Source organism: Mustela putorius, unplaced genomic scaffold (genome assembly GCF_011764305.1).
Source record: "Mustela putorius furo isolate JIRA1106 unplaced genomic scaffold, ASM1176430v1.1 tig00000281_pilon_pilon_pilon, whole genome shotgun sequence".
Lineage (NCBI taxonomy): Eukaryota > Metazoa > Chordata > Mammalia > Carnivora > Mustelidae > Mustela > Mustela putorius.
The window spans coordinates 842724-858909 of NW_025421343.1; the positions used below are offsets into that span (position 1 = coordinate 842724).

At 41.5% G+C, this 16186-nt stretch overlaps 1 protein-coding gene across 3 annotated transcripts in view; it reads right to left on the reverse strand.

The window, feature by feature from the left end:
- Window positions 1-16186, reverse strand: part of CUNH2orf42 (chromosome unknown C2orf42 homolog) — a 32833-nt gene that overhangs the window by 16016 nt on the left and 631 nt on the right. For all 3 annotated transcript variants that reach the window (XM_013051135.2, XM_013051133.2, XM_013051134.2), the window contains exons 2-4: window positions 2409-2690; window positions 1081-1915; window positions 144-254 (exon numbers count right to left, since the gene is read on the reverse strand). In XM_013051135.2, the coding sequence (XP_012906589.1) occupies window positions 144-254; window positions 1081-1903 (934 nt within the window). In that variant the 5' untranslated portion in view covers window positions 1904-1915; window positions 2409-2690. The remainder of the gene's footprint in view (window positions 1-143; window positions 255-1080; window positions 1916-2408; window positions 2691-16186) is intronic.

A 16186-nucleotide genomic window follows, 5' to 3' on the forward strand; every position in this document is an offset into this window, starting at 1 on the left:
ATCATCAATGGACGATAAAACTTTTTTTGGGGAAAAAACATCACATTATTTCCATATTCGCTAATATGCAATGAAACACAAAATACAGCAAAACCATCTCTGAAGAAACCACCACCAAACAAACAACCCAAACGGCTTCTCACCAGGGACTTCCTCCTTCTTCCTCTTCTTTGGCTTGGAGGCAGTAGGCTCACAAGCTGTTACGGTCGATTCTGAATGGCAACCTAACTGGGGCACAATAACCTCTTTAAGACCTAAAATACAACAGATTTCTTAATTACTAATACCATCCAAGAGTAAGTATGGGGCCCTGCCTATAGAAAAATTAATTTATAAAAAATAACATGGAATACTTAGCTAATGAATCATTGAACACTCCATCAAAAACTAATTATGTACTCTATGGTGGCTAGCTGAACATAATAAAAAAAAAAATAAATTATGGAGTGATTGCCTACTTTAAAATACTTTCCTTTAAAGAACTCCCCAACACATGGGTTTTTATTCATGGACCCTTAACACAATAAAAGACTTTACAGAGAAATTAAACTAAAAAGTTGGGAGCTACTGCCAACTGATCATTAAGAAATGAAAATAAAAAGCATCTACGAGATAAACTCTGTTAAAAACTACAACAAAAGACTTGCTGTACAATCTTTAAAAATCTTTCAAGCAGGTAATAGCTTTCCCTGTCAAGCACCCCAAATTAAAAGTTTTTTTGTTTTGTTTATTCTTTGTTTTTATTAACATAGGGCATCTGTGAAAAAGTTTTTTTAAAAAAAGGTGAAACAAAGATAAGCTAACTTTTGCTAGATTCCCTGTCTCAGTGAAAATGTCCAAGCCTCCTGATCATTAGTTTCAATCAACCAACCAACCAATCATCCAACCAATCAACCAACCAATCAACCAACCAACCTTTATGCAAGTGTGCTGACTGGGATTAAAAGAAGGAATGTTTTTCATTTGAATTATCTAGCAACTGCTTCTGAAGGTTGCTAGGACAATCTCCAAATGCCATCAGTGGAACTCTTTCATTGCCATTTTAGAAAAACAGAGTAACCGTGTCAACACAACACCTACCGCTAGAATCAAAATTCAGGAAGTCTGAGAATTCCTGAGCCAATGTCTCATCACTGGCAAAGGCACAGATGCAAGCAAAGAAGTGAATACATCTCTGGGCCACCTCCTCCTTGGAGGCATTTGACTTGTGCGATTTCAGAGCCTGGCAGGAGCAGAAGAAACGGCGCTCAGGCAAGCTTTTGGCACTGATTTTCTGTACAAAGGAGGTATGCAAATACCCTAAACTGTGCTTCTGGCTCGCCTTGCACTTCACCACCAGAATGTTTTTCGTAATCCTCTGTACGAGGGGACCCGTGGGTTCCGTGGCCAGCTGCCAGATGGTTTGCTTGGTTTCTGGGGAGGCTTGCATTGCATTCAGGACCGAGCTTTTCAGCGTCAGAGGGGTGGCCTCGGCCTGGCAGCTCACTGCCAGCTTGATGTGCTGGCACTGATTTTCCACCACACCCTGGGTGGCAGCTTTCAGGCACGAGGGGACATAACAGCGCCCCGAGCTCAGCTGAGTGATGATTGTCCCATCCACAGTCTGGATTGTCGTCTCTGACACGCCTAGCTCCACAAAGCATCGGTGATCAGGGCCCCGGTCTCTTTGCCGCACCGAGTAAACCTGCAGATCGGAGCCCGTGATGATTTTGACAGCTTCAACACTAGGCTGCTTCCGTGCACCATAGCGGAATATGGTTCCACATGTCTTGTTCTTGCAGCTCAGTCCCCGGGTTCCATTGTATGTGCCGCATCGGGGACACTTCCTGATTCCCCTCAATGTGGCCTTCCCCAAATCAGACAAGAAAGCTGGGACTTTAGTCCTCAGAGAGTTGGGTTCCATTTTTCAAAGGCCCTAGAAAAAGCATAAGCCCATCAGCATGGATATTCATTCATACAACACATACACAAAGTTAAAATCATTTATAATATTAGTACAGACAGTAAAATGTAAACAGGTTAGCTACTGTTTCCAAATCACACGCTCCAACAGAACATTTGCTTAAGCCATCAAACAAAAGTGAAATACTGTTATGCTGAAAAGAATTAAACACACACACATACACACACACACAAAAACAAAAGTGAAGGAACCCTTGCCCTTGCCTGTCACAGCATTATACATTTTTAAAATCCTCATATAGTAACTAAAGCATTTCCCTAGCCTCAATACGATTTTACACAACAACCTAGATTAGTTAACCGAGTTTTCACATGCACTAATGTTTCTTTATTTATTTATTTATTTATATATTTGCACTAGTGTTTAATCTGAACAAGAACTGGAGACTGGGAAAAATGAATTCTTTCCTTTCCTCCATTGCCCACAAAACCCAGTCCAATCCTACCTGAATCAGGTGCCAGAGCATCTGGGAAACAGTGTAACCTGAATTCATAAGACCTGAAAGGTGTTTCATTAGTTTGTGATGATCATAGAGGACAGGGAAAGACATAATCATTTGCAGAGTAAATGATACTGTTTAACCCAAAGTCTTTTGAAGTTTGAACTCTATGGTGTAACAATGCAGACATTCTGCCTCCTCCTTCTTGGCCAGCCAATGGTAAAGCTCCTGCCCAGTGTTCCAGAGTCAAAGAAGATTCCCATTGCCCTAAGTGGAGATCCTGGCAATCTAGAAGTAAAACAACAAAAAAATATTAAAGTTATAAAGGTAGAGTCTGTGTCTCCTCTTAGAATAGGAATCTAGGTCGTCCGGAGGTATTTGAAAACTATTTGACAGAAATTGTTATGGAAATGGTTGTTCTGTACTTCCAACTTAAAGCAGGTCAAAGAGTGCTAATGTCATTATGTGGGGAGTTGTCAAGAATACCCAGGGCCATGACATATAATCGGCCAAATACTCATTCTTCCCAATGACAATGCATTATATTTTGGAGTGCTTTATGCTTTTCAGAGTGCCTTCACATTATTTCATTTGAACCTTGCAATACTAGTATCTCATTTGAGCTAAAGAATGACCACGTTTCACATGAAAATTTAAAAAGTTAAGTATCCTGGGCTGCCTGCCTGGCTCAGTCAGCAGAGCATGAGTCTTTTTTTATTTTTCTTCTTCTTCTTTTTAAAAAGATTTTATTTATTCATTTGACAGAGAGAGATCACAAGTACACAGAGAGGCAGGCAGGGAGAAGGGGGAAGCAGGCTCCCCGCTGAGCAGAGAGCCCAATGTAGGGCTCGATCCCAGGACCCTGAGATCATGACCTGAGCCGAAGACAGAGGCTTAACCCACTGAACCACCCAGGCGCCCCGAGCATGTGACTCTTGATCTGAAGATCCTGAGTGTGAGCCACACACTGGGCATAAAGAATACTCTTAAAAAAATAATAATAATAATAATAAAATGCTAAAAGACAATTTGAAGGTTTGTGGGTAGCTCAGTTGATTAAGTGTCTGACTCTTGATTCTTGATTTCAGCTCAGGTCATGATCTCAGGGTCTGAGATCAACCTCCAAGTTGGGCTACGTGCTCAGCTGGGAGTTGGCTTGAGATTCTCTCCCCCACTCTCCATCTGTCCCTCCCTCTGCTCATGTTCTCTTCTAAAATAAATAAATACATCTTTTTTAAAAAATTGACATAAAAAAAGTAACTTGCCTGAGATCACCCAGCAAAATCAGCAATGTGGTTTCCAGTGTCTGCTAAGAAGAGTGTGAATCTCTGCTTTGATTTCCGCTCCAATATTATGAAAATTTTCACACGCAGGGCACCTGGGTGGCTTAGATGGTTAAGCATCTGCCTTCAGCTCAGGTCATGATGTCCAAGGTCCTGGTATCGAGTCCCGAGTCGGGCTCCCTGCTCAGCAGGGAGTCTGCTTCTCCCTCTGTCTCTTCCCTCTGCTCATGAGCTCTTTCTCTCAAATGAATAAACAAAATCTTAAAAAAAAAAAAAAAGAAAATTTTCATACATATTAAAAAACAATTTTTTGTTCACTATAGAACTTCTACATTCCCACCCATTAGATTCTATAACTAACACTTTATTTATTTATTTATCTATCTATTTATTTATTTATTTTAAAGATTTTATTTATTTATTTGACAGAGAGAAATCACAAGTAGATGGAGAGGCAGGCAGAGAGAGAGAGGGAAGCAGGCTCCCTGCTGAGCAGAGAGCCCGATGGGGGACTCGATCCCAGGACCCTGAGATCATGACCTGAGCCGAAGGCAGCGGCTTAACCCACTGAGCCACCCAGGCGCCCTATAACTAACACTTTACTGTACTTGCTTTATTACATATCTATCTATTCTTTACTGTACCCATCAATCCCTCATATATTTTATTGCATTTCAAAGTAATTTTTAAAAAAGATTTATTTATGTATTTACTTGATAGAGACACAGCAGGAGAGGGAATACAAGTAGGGGGAGAAGGAGAGGGAGAAGCAGGCTCCCCATGGAGCAGGGAGCCCAATGTGGGATTTGATCCCAGGAACCTGGGATCATGAGCTGAATGGAAGGCAGACACTTAACTAAGCCACCCAGGTGTCCCATCATCTCAAAGTAATTTATAGGCATCAATTCAGCACTTATATTAACTAAAAGTTCAACTTTTTTTTTAAAGATTTTATTTATTTTTAAGTAATCTCTACACCTAATGTGGGGCTCAAACTCACAACGGCAAGATCAAGTACTCACATGTTGTACCGACTGAGCCAGCGAGGCTCCCCAAAGTTCAATATATTTTTTAAAATAATCTGCTTGTGATGTTCAAATAGGCTTGTTAGTATTGCTCTGGCCCCCTGACCCCAAAGGATGATGTTGATAAAATATTTTCCCTCCAAGGGCGCCTAGGTGGCTCAGTCATTGGGCATCTGCCTTCAGGTCGGGTCATGGTCCCCACGTCCTGGGGTTGAGCCCCATGTTGGACTTCCTGCTCAGAGGGAAGCCTGTTTCTCCCTCTCCCACTCCCCCTGCTTGCGCTCCCTCTTTTGATGTGTCTCTGTCAGATAAATAAATAAAGTCTTAAAAAAAATATGTTCCCTCCACATGTTCTACTGTGTATTTGTTCATTAACAAGCTCTAAGGTACAGGGGCACCTGGGTGGCTCAGCGGGTTAAGCCTCTGACTTCAGCTCGGTCATTATCTCAGGGTCCTGGGATCTAGTCCCACATTGGGCTCTCTGCTCAGCAGGGAGCCTGCTTCCCCCTCTCTCTCTGCCTGCCTCTCTGCCTACTTGTGATCTCTGTCAAATAAATAAATAAAATCTTTAAAAAATATAATAAAAATTAAAAAAATAAAAATGTCTCCAGATATTGCTGGATGTCTTCTCAGGGGGCCTAAATCACCCACTAAACTCTCCTGATCTAGAGACAGTGGCCTCTTTACACAGCATTTCCTTTCCAGGGCAATAAACTTCTTTAGAAGTTATTTTCATTCAGCCACACAGGTTCTTAGAAGAGAAGGTTGTTCCAAAGTCAAAAGATCAAAGATTTAGTTTGCCCTTTATCACCAATTACTTCTGTGACCAAATTTATATTCTGAGCTTCAGGTTGTTTTTCATTTGCAAAATAGAAAAAAATATATATAGGGGTGCCTGGGTGGCTCAGTCAGTTAAGTGTCTGCCTTCGACTCAGGTCATGATCCCAGGGTCCTGGGATCAAGCCCTGCATCAGGCTCCCTGCTCAGCGGGAGGTCTGTTTCTCCCTCTCCCCCTCCTCCCACTTTCTCTTTCTCAAATAAATAAAATATTTTTTTAAAGATTTTATTTATTTATTTGACAGACAGAGATCACAAGTAGGCAGAGAGGCAGGCAGAGAGAAAGGAAGGGAAGCAGGCTCCCCGCTGAGCAGAGAGCCCGATGCGGGACTGGATCCCAGGACCCTGGGATCATGACCTGAGCCGAAGGCAGAGACTTTAACCCACTGAGCCACCCAGGTGCCCCTAAATAAAATATTTTCAAAAATTACTTTGGGGGCGCCTGGGTGGCTCAGTTATTAAGCATCTGCCTTTGGCTTAGGGTCCTGGGATTGAGCTCCGCATCGGGCTCCCTGCTTGGTGGGGAGTCTGCCTCTCCCTCTGCCTGCTGCTCTTCCTACTTGTGTTCTTTCCCCCCATCTATCAAAATAAATAAATAAAATCTTAAAAAAAAAGAAAAATATACATAGTATATGAAATATATATAAGAAAGAGCTTAACAAAATTGTAAAAATTCATTGATGGTGATTACTCAACATACCATTAAAGTAGAAAAAAACAACTTTGCTCATTAAGGGAGGAACTGGTTTGCCAATTGTCATAGTGAAGCCTTATTTTTAGCATCATCACAGGGATTCCACTTCTTCCTCTTATTTTTTCTTTTCTTTTTGTGATTATTTTTTGTAGAGGGCAATTGGTTAGTATCTCTCAAAATTACAAATGCACATTTCTTAAAAAAAAACTTTTCATTTTGGGGTGCCTGGGTGGCTCAGTTGTTAAGCATCTGCCATCAGTTCAGGTCATGATCCCAATGTCCTGGGATCCAGTCCCACATCAGGATCCCTGCTCAGTGGGGAGCCTGCTTCTCCCTGTCCTGCTTCCCCAACTTGTGTTCTCTCTCTCACTGCCAAATAAATAAATAAAATCTTAAAAAAAATATTTTCATTTTGGGATAATTTTAGATTTATAGAAAAGATAAAAAATCATATAGACATTACTGTATATCCTCACCCAGCTTTCCCAAATGTTAACATTTTACCTAGCCATGAGATATTTGTCAAAACAAAGGTTTTTTTTTTTTCTAAAGATTTTATTTATTTATTTGACAGAGAGATCACAAGTAGGCAGAGAGGCAGGCAGAGAGAAAGAGGAGGAAGCAGGCACCCTGCCGAGCAGAGAGCCCGATTCGGGGCTCGATCCGAGGACTCTGGGATCATGACCTGAGCCGAAGGCAGAGGCTTCAACCCACTGAGCCACCCAGGTGCCCCAAAACAAAGGGTTTTTTTTTTTTTTTTAAGATTTTTATTTATTATTTATTTGACAGAGAGAGAAATCACAAGTAGGCGGAGAGTCAGGCAGAGAGAGAGAAGCAGGCTCCCGCTGAGCAAAGAGCCCGATGCGGGGCTCGATCCCAGGACACTGAGATCATGACCTGAGCCGAAGGCAGCGGCTTAATCCACTGAGCCACCCAGGCTCCCCAAAACAAAGGTTTTAACTCTGGTACAATACTACTAACTCTACTACATACACTTTATCTGGATTACACCAGGTTTCCCACTAATGGCACTTTTTTTAAAAGAATAAAATATTTTTTATTTTTTTATTTTATTTATTTATTTATTTTTAAGATTTTATTTATTTGACAGAGAAATCAGAAGTAGGCAGAGAGGCAGGCAGAGAGAGAGAGAGAGGAGGAAGCAGGCTCCCCGCAGAGCAGAGAGCCCGACGTGGGGCTCGATCCCAGGACCCTGGGATCATGACCTGAGCCAAAGGCAGAGGCTTTAACCCACTGAGCCACCCATGCACCCCAAGAATAAAATATTTTTTAAAAGACTTTATTTATTTAAGAGAGACTGAGAGTGTGCAAGAGAGAGCACAAGTGTGGCAGAGGGAGAAGCAGACTCCCTGAGCAGTAAGCCTGATGCAGGCGATCCTAGGACCCTGGATCATGACCTGAGTGACAGCAGATGCTTAACCGACTGAGCCACCCAGGTGCTGCATGAATAAACATTTTTTAAAAGATTTTGTTTTTAGGACGGCGCCTGGGTGGCTCAGTGGATTAAGTCTATGCCTTCAGCTTGGGTCATGATCTCGGTGTCCTGGGATTGAGCCCCGCATCGGGCTCTCTCCTCAGTGGGGAGCCTGCTCCCCCTTCTCTCTCTGCCTGACTCTGTCTACTTGTGATCTCTCTGTTAAATAAATAAATAAAATCTTTATTTACTTATTTATTTGTTTGTTTCAGAGAGAGACAGTGAAAGAGAGCATGAGCGAGGAGAAGGTCAGAGAGTGAAGCAGACTCCCCATGGAGCTGGGAGCCTGATGTGGGACTCCATCCCGGGACTCCGGGATCATGACCTGAGCCGAAGGCAGTTGTCCAACCAACTGAGCCACCCAGGCGTCCCGAATCTTTAAAAAAAAAAAAAAAGATTTTGTAATTAGGGATGCCTGGGTGGCTCAGTTGGTTAAGCGACTGCCTTTAGCTCAGATCATGATCCCAGTGTCCTGGGATCCAGTCCAACATCAGGCTCCCTGCTCAGCCAGGAAACTGCTTCTCCTTCTCCTTCTACCTACTACTCTGCCTACTTGTGCTCTTTCTCTGTCAAATAAATAAATTTAATTTAATTTAAAAAGATTTTATTCTTACTGGGGTTCTTGGGTGGCCCAGTCAGTTAAGTGTCTGAATCTTGATTTTGGCTCGGGTCATGATCCTGGGGTCCTGAAACAGAGCCCAGCATCAGGCTGCTGCTCAGCAGGGAGTCGGCTTGAGATTCTCTCCCTCTGCCCCTCCCCTCCACTTGTGCATGCACATTCACTCTCTCTAAAATAAATAAATAAATCTTAAAAATATTTTATTTTTTGGGGCGCCTGGGTGGCTCAGTCATTGGGCGTCTGCCTTTGGCTCAGGTCACGATCCTAGCGTCCTGGAATAGAGCCCCGCATTGGGCTCCTTGCTCGGTTGGAGGCCTGCTTCTCCCTCTCTTTCTGCTTGTGTTCCCTCTCTCACTGTGTCTCTGTCAAATAAATAAATAAAATCTTTATTAATTTTTTAATTTTTTTTAAAGATTTCATTTATTTATTTGACAGAGAGATCACAAGTAGGCAGAGAAGCAGGCAGAGGGAGAAGGAAGTAGGCTCCCTGCTGAGCAGGGAGTCCAATGCGGGGCTCAATCCCAGGACCCTGATCATGACCTCAGCTGAAGGCAAGCACTTAACTGCCTGAGCCACCCAGGTGCCCCAGTGTTTTTGTTTTTAAGAAAACTTTTGGGGCACCTGGATGGCTCAGCTGGTTAAGCACCTGGCTTTGACTCGGGTTATGATCCTAGGGTTCTGGGATTGAGCCCCGCATCGGGTTCCCTGCTCAGTGGGGACCTGCTTCTCCCTCCCCACAACTCCCACCAAACTGCTGCTCGTTTGCTTTCTCTCAAATAAATAAATAAAATCTTAAAAAAGAAAAAAGAAACTTCCTTATTAAGGTATATTTTACAGACCATAAAATTCACCCATTTTATGTATATGATTCAATGATAACCATTACCTTTGTAGAGTTGGGTATCAACCACTATAATCCAGTTTGAGAACATTTCTATCACCCTAGAAAAATCCCTCTGTCCTTTCACAATTACCATTCCCATCCCCAGGCAATCACTCATCTGTTTCCTTGTCTCTACAGATTTAGTTTTTCAGGAAATTTCATACAGATGGAATCATACAATATGTGGTATTTTATGTCTGGCTTCTTTCACACAACATGCTATTATCAAGATTCAAACACATTGTAACCTGTATCAGTACTGCATTGTCTAAATTGCTGAAAAGTGTTCCATCCAATGGATATATCATTTTGTTTACCCATTCACCAGCAGACAGATAACTGTTCTGTTTCCAATTTTTAGCTATTATGAGGGGCACCTCCTGGCTCAGTCAGTAGAGCACACCACTCTTGATCTCCGCATCACAAGTTCAAGCCCCATACTAGGCCATAGAGCTTACTTAAATAAATAAATAAATAAAGTTAAGACTGATTATATTTGATACATAAAAATGAAAATTTTCTGCATGGAAAAATGTACCATAAGCTAAACTCCAAAGACAAAAACAAACTGAGCAACAAAAGCAGTGCCCAGATTTTTTTTTTTCCAGATTTGTATACTGAATTTGTACCTAAATTTGTACACTGAAGATTACAACCGTCACTTAAGGAAATCACAGACCTATGGGTGCCTGGGTAGCTCACTGGTAAAGTGTCCAACTCAGTTTCCAATCAGGTCATAATCTGGGAGTTATAGGACCAAGCCCCATGCCTGGTTCCTGCTCAGCTTGGAGTCTGTTTGAGATTCTCCCTCTCCCTCTCTCTCAGCCCCTCCCCCCACTCATGCTCACTCTTTCTCTCTAAAATAAATAAAATCTTAAAAAAAAAGAAATTAAAGACCTAAAATAATGGAAAGATATCTCATGCTTGTAGATCAGAAAACTAATATTGGGCGCGTGGGTTGGCTCAGTTGGTTAAGCGACTGCCTTCAGCTCAGGTCATGATCCTGGAGTCCCAGGATCGAGTTCCGCATCAGGCTCCCTGGTCAGTGGGGAGTCTGCTTCTCCCTCTGACTCTCTCCTCTCTCATGCTCTCTCTCAAATAAATAAATAAAATCTTAAAAAAAAAAAAGAAGACTAATATTAAGAAGGTACTACTCCCAAAACTGATCTATAGATACAATGTAATCCCTATCAAAATTCCAGATGCCTTTTTCGCAAACCAACAAGATGATCCTAAAATTCATATAGAAATGCAAGGCACCGGGCAGAGCCAAAACAATCTTGAGAAAGAAGAACAAAGTACAAGGACTCACACTTCTTCATTCTGAAACTTGCTTAAAAGCAAATTAAGACAATGTGGAAAGAGAAGACAAATACTGTATGATTGACCTTTTATGTATAATCTTAAAAAGCCAAACTCATAAAAACAGAGAATGGAGGGGTGCCTGGGTGGTTCAGTGGGTTAAGCCTCTGCCTTCGGCTCAGGTCATGATCTCAGGGTCCTGGAATTGAGCCCCACACTGGGCTCTCTGCTTGGCAAGAAGCCTGCTTCCCTTCCTCTCTTGGGAGGAAGGGAATAAATACATAATCTTTTTTTTTTTAAGATTTATTTATTTATTTGACAGAGAGAGATTACAAGTAGACAGAGAGGCAGGCAGAGAGAGAGAGGGAGGGAAGCAGGCTCCCTGCTGAGCAGAGAGCCCGATGCGGGACTCGATCCCAGGACCCTGAGATCATGACCTGAGCCGAAGGCAGCGGCTTAACCCACTGAGCCACCCAGGAGCCCCAATAAATACATAATCTTAAAAAAAAAAAACCAAACAGAGAATGGAATGATTGCCAGGGATTGAGGGGTGGGAGATATGGGGAGATATCAATCAAGGGTGCAAACTTCTAGTTATAAGATGAATAAATTCTGGGAATCTAATGGGCATCATGGTGATTATCGTTAATAGTAGTATATTATATTGCTAATAAACTTTTGCTAACACCTGAAAGTTGTTGAGAGTAGATGTTAAATGTTCTCACCACACAAAAAAACCTGTAATTATATGACATGATGGAGGTGTTAGCTAATGCTTTTGGTGGTAATCATTTTGCAACATATAAGTGTATCAGACCACACTGAACGCCTGGGGAGCCTGGGTGGCTCAGTGGTTAAGCATCTGCCTTTAGCTCAGGTCCTCAGCTCCCAGGGTCCTGGGGTCCCTGATCTCGCTCTCTGCCCCTGCTCATGTGCACGCACTCACTCCCTCTCTTTCAAATAAATAAAGCCTTAAAAAAAACCACACTGAACACTATAAACTTATATAATGTTATGTCAATTATATTTCAAAAAAGCTGAGGAGAGGGGCGTCTGTCTTCCACTCAGGTCATGGTTTCAAGGTCCTGGGATGGAGCCTTGTGTTTGGCTCCCTGCTCAGCAGGGAATCTACTTCTCCCTCTTCCTCTGTCCCTCCCCCACTTGTGCACACTTTCTCTCTCAAATAAACAAATAAAATCTTTTTTAAAAAAAGAGAGAGACAGGGGCACCTGGGTGGCTCAGTGGGTTAAGCCGCTGCCTTCAGCTCAGGTCATGATCTCAGGGTCCTGGGATCGAGTCCCGCATTGGGCTCTCTGCTCAGCAGGGAGCCTGCTTCCCTCTCTCTCTCTCTCTGCCTGCCTCTCTAATAAATAAATAAAATATTTTTTAAAAATAATAAAAAAAATAAAGAGAGAGAGACATAACCCAATTTAAAAACGGACAAAGGAGGGACGCCTGAGTGACTCAGTCAGCTAAGCATGTGCCTTCGGCTCAAGTCATGTTTCCAGGGCCCTGGGATTAAGTTCTGCATGGGGCTCCCTGCTTAGTGGGGAGCCTGCTTCTCCCTCTGCTTGCGGCTCCCCTACTTGTGCTCTCTCTCCATCTCTAAGAAATAAACACAATCTTAAAAAAAAAAAAATGACAAAGATCTGAATGGATATTTCTCTAAAGAAAATAAACAGCCAATAAGCATATAAAAAATGTTCAACATCATGTAATTAGGAAATTATAAATCAAAACCACAATGTGATACCATTTCACAGCCACTAAGATGATTAAAAAAGCAGGAAAATAACAAGTGTCATGGTTATTGAAAAACTGGAACCCTCATACATTGTTGATAGTACTGTGAAATGGCAGTGCCACTTTGGAAAGTGATGGTTGATGGTTCTCAAAATGTTAAACATAAACAGTTACTATATGACTCACAAGAGAATATATGCCCAGCCAACTGAAAATACAAAAATCTGTACATGTATGTTCATAGTAGCATTATTCATAATAGCTAGAAGGCAGAATCAATACAAATTTCCATCAACTGATGAATGAACAAACAAATGTGGTCTGCACACACAATGGAATATAATTTGGCCTTAAAAGGGAATGATATTCTGATACACACTATATGAACCTCACAGTATTATGCTAAGTGAAAGAAGTCAGACACAAAAAGCTACGCGCTGTAAGATTCCATTTAAATGAAATATGCAAAATAGGAAAATGCACAGAGACAGAAAGTAGGCTGGTGGATGCCAGCGGAGAGAAAAAGAGGAAACAAGAGCGCCTGCTAGTAAGTATGAGGTTTCTTTTCAGGGGATGAAAGGCTACAAAACTCTGTAAATATATTAAAAAAAAAAAAAATCACTGGATTACAGCACTTTAAAGGAGTGAATTTTATGTTATCTGAATTACATATTTTTGTTATTGTTTTTTAAGTATTTTATTTATTTATTTGACAGAGAGAAACACAGTGAGAGAGGGAACACCGGGAGAGGGAGAAGCAGGCTTCCTGCTGAACAGAGAGCCTGATGCGGGGCTTGATCTATAGGACCCTGGGATCATGACCTGAGCTGAAGGCAGACGCTTAATGACCAAGCCACCCAGGCACCCCTGAACTATATTTAAATGAAGCTCTTTAAAAAAAGACAGATAGATAGATTCATTGATTTATGAGAGAGGGGAGGGGTGGGAGGAGTGGGAAGGGAAAAGCAGACTCCATGCTAGGTGTGGAGCCCAACACTGGGCTGCATCCTACAACTTGGAGATCATCACCTGAGCTGAAACCAGGAGTTAGAGACTTAACTGACTGAGCCACCCAGGCGCTCCTAAGAAAGCTGTCATTAAAAGAGGCTGGCTCAGTCAGTGGAGCTTGTGACTCTTCATCTTGGGATTGTGAGGTTGATCCCCACACTGGGTATACAGATTACTTAAAAAAATGAAATTAGGGGTGCCTGGGTCGCTTAGTTGGTTGGGTGTGTGCCTTTGGCTCGGGTCATAATCCAGGGTCGTGTGATGGAGTTCTGTATCAGGCTCTCTGCTTGGTAGGAACCTGCTTTTCCCTCTCCCACTTCCTGCTTGTGTTCTCTCTTTCTCATATAAATTAAAAAAAAATTTTTTTAAAGCTGAAAAATAAAATAAAAAGGCATCATTAAAAATAGAGGGTAAATATTGGGGCGCCCGGGTGGCTCAGTGGGTTAAGCCGCTGCCTTCTGCTCGGGTCATGATCTCAGGGTCCTGGGATCAAGTCCCGCATCGGGCTCCCTGCTCAGCAGGGAGCCTGCTTCCTCCTCTCTCTCTCTCTGCCTGCCTGTCTGCCTACATGTGATCTCTCTCTGTCAAATAAATGAATAAAATCTTTAAAAAAAAAAAAAAAAGAGGGCAAATATTTGGAATGCAAATGCCAAAGAGCTAATTTTCTAAAGTAAGAGTCTTTTACAAATCAATAAGAAAAAGAAACAAACCCACTAGAAAAATGAGCAAAGAGCATGAAAAGACAGCTTGTGAAAAATAAAAAACAAAAATGATTTTAAACATCCAAAATTCTATCTTAAAATAAGCAAGAGGCAAATTAAAACAAGACAATACTTTGGCAAAATGACAAAAGAGATGAATGTTATCACTGTGTTCATGAAGATGTGGAGAAACAGGCACTGCATATCTTTGGTGGGGACATAAACTGCAACGGGATGTAAATAAAATAAATGTAAAACATATACTGTAACTTAGCAATTCCACTTCTAAGACTTCATGAGTTCTCCTCTCACATGTACACAAAGTATGTACAAGGACACCCCATACAAAGTTGTTCAGAACTGCACAAGAATGGAAAAAGTCTAAGCACTGACTAAAGAAATTATGGTACAGGCCTACAATATGCTACTGTAAAGCCATTAAGAAGAATAAGATAGATCTATAGGTACTGATACGTAAGAAGTATCAAGATATCTCGTGGGATGAAAAAAGGCACTTCATACAGGACAGTCTTGATTTAAAAAAGGAAAAACAAGGTTTACACACACATGTGTATGATCTTAGAAAAAGTGACTTAGGACTTGGGAAACAGTACAGAGGAGACTTACATTTCAGTTTTATATTATTTGAATTTTAAGTTTTTTTTTTTAAGACTTTATTTATTTATTTGACAGAGATCACAAGTAGGCAGAGAGGCAGGCAGAGAGAGAGAGGGGGAAGCAGGATCCCCGCTGAGCAGAGAACCCAACGTGGGGCTCGATCCCAGGAACCCGAGATCATGACCTGAGCTGAAGGCAGAGGCTTAACCCACTGAGCCACCCAGGCGCCCCTACTATTTGAATTTTAAACATGGACTCCTGTCACTTATCATAGATTCTATATTTCAAGCATATACAAACAAGTAACACAGCTTGTAAAGAACCTGTATTTGCCAAAGAAAACGAAAACACTAATTTGAAAAGATATATGCACCCCTATGTTCACTGCAGTTTTACTTAAAATAGATAAGATATGGAAACAACCTAAGATGGATGAATGGATAAACATCTGGTGTGTATGTGTGCCTGTAAAATGGATTACTATACTGGAATACACCTGGGAATACTACTCAAGACATAAAAGAGAAGGAAATATTGCCATTTGCAACAATGTGGATGGACCTCAAAGGTATTATGCTAAGTGAAATAAGACAGAGAAAGATAAATACCGTATGACTTCACTTGTATGTAGAATCTAAAAAACAAAAACAAAGCAAAACTCATACATACAGAAAATAGACTGGTGGGTGCCAGAGGGAAGAGGGGATGGGAGGGTAGGAGAAACGGGTGAAGGGGATCAAAAGGTACAAACTTCCAGATATAAAATAAGTCATGGGAATGTAAGGTACTGCAAAGTGACTGCAGTAGATAGTATTATATTGCATATTTGAAAGCTGCCAAGAGAATAAATCCTCAATATTCACATCACAAGAAAAAAACATTTTTTTTTAACTTTCTTTGTATGGTGACTAATAACTAGACTTATTGTGGCAATCACTTCACAGCGTATACAAATACTGAATTACCTGGTACACCTGAAACTAGTATGTTACACATCATTTTTTACCTCAATTTAAAAAAAGAAAGAAAGAAAGAAAGAAAGAAAAGAAAAGAAACGAAACTGTATTTGAATCCTGCCTTTAAAAAGGTGTCTTATCGGGCGCCTGGGGGTCTCAGTCGTTAAGCGTGCGCCTTCAGCTCAGGTCATGATCCCAGCATTCTGGGATCCAGCACCACATCAGGCTCCGGGCTCCACAGAAGTCTGCTTTTGCCTCTCCCTCTCCCACTCCCCCTGCTTGTGTTCCCTCTGTGTGTGTGTGTGTGTGTGTGTGTGTGTGTGTGTGTCTCTCTCTGTCAAATAAATAAATAAAATCTTAAAAAAAAAAAAAAAAGGTCTCTTCTAATCAAGTTTACAAAACTGCCTGCTCAGCAAGATGGTGTAAACGGACCGACGCTGGAAGAGCTAACCCAGGAATGCTTCCTGGAAGTGGTGCGTTTTAATCCAGGTACTGTTCAGCTGTAGTGCTGTACAGTTTGGAAGATACTGTTTAATGCTTGGGAAGCAACAGTAACGGAAGGGAACGAATCATTGTCATGAATAAAAAGTAAAACTTGCTCACTTTTACCGAGTACCAGC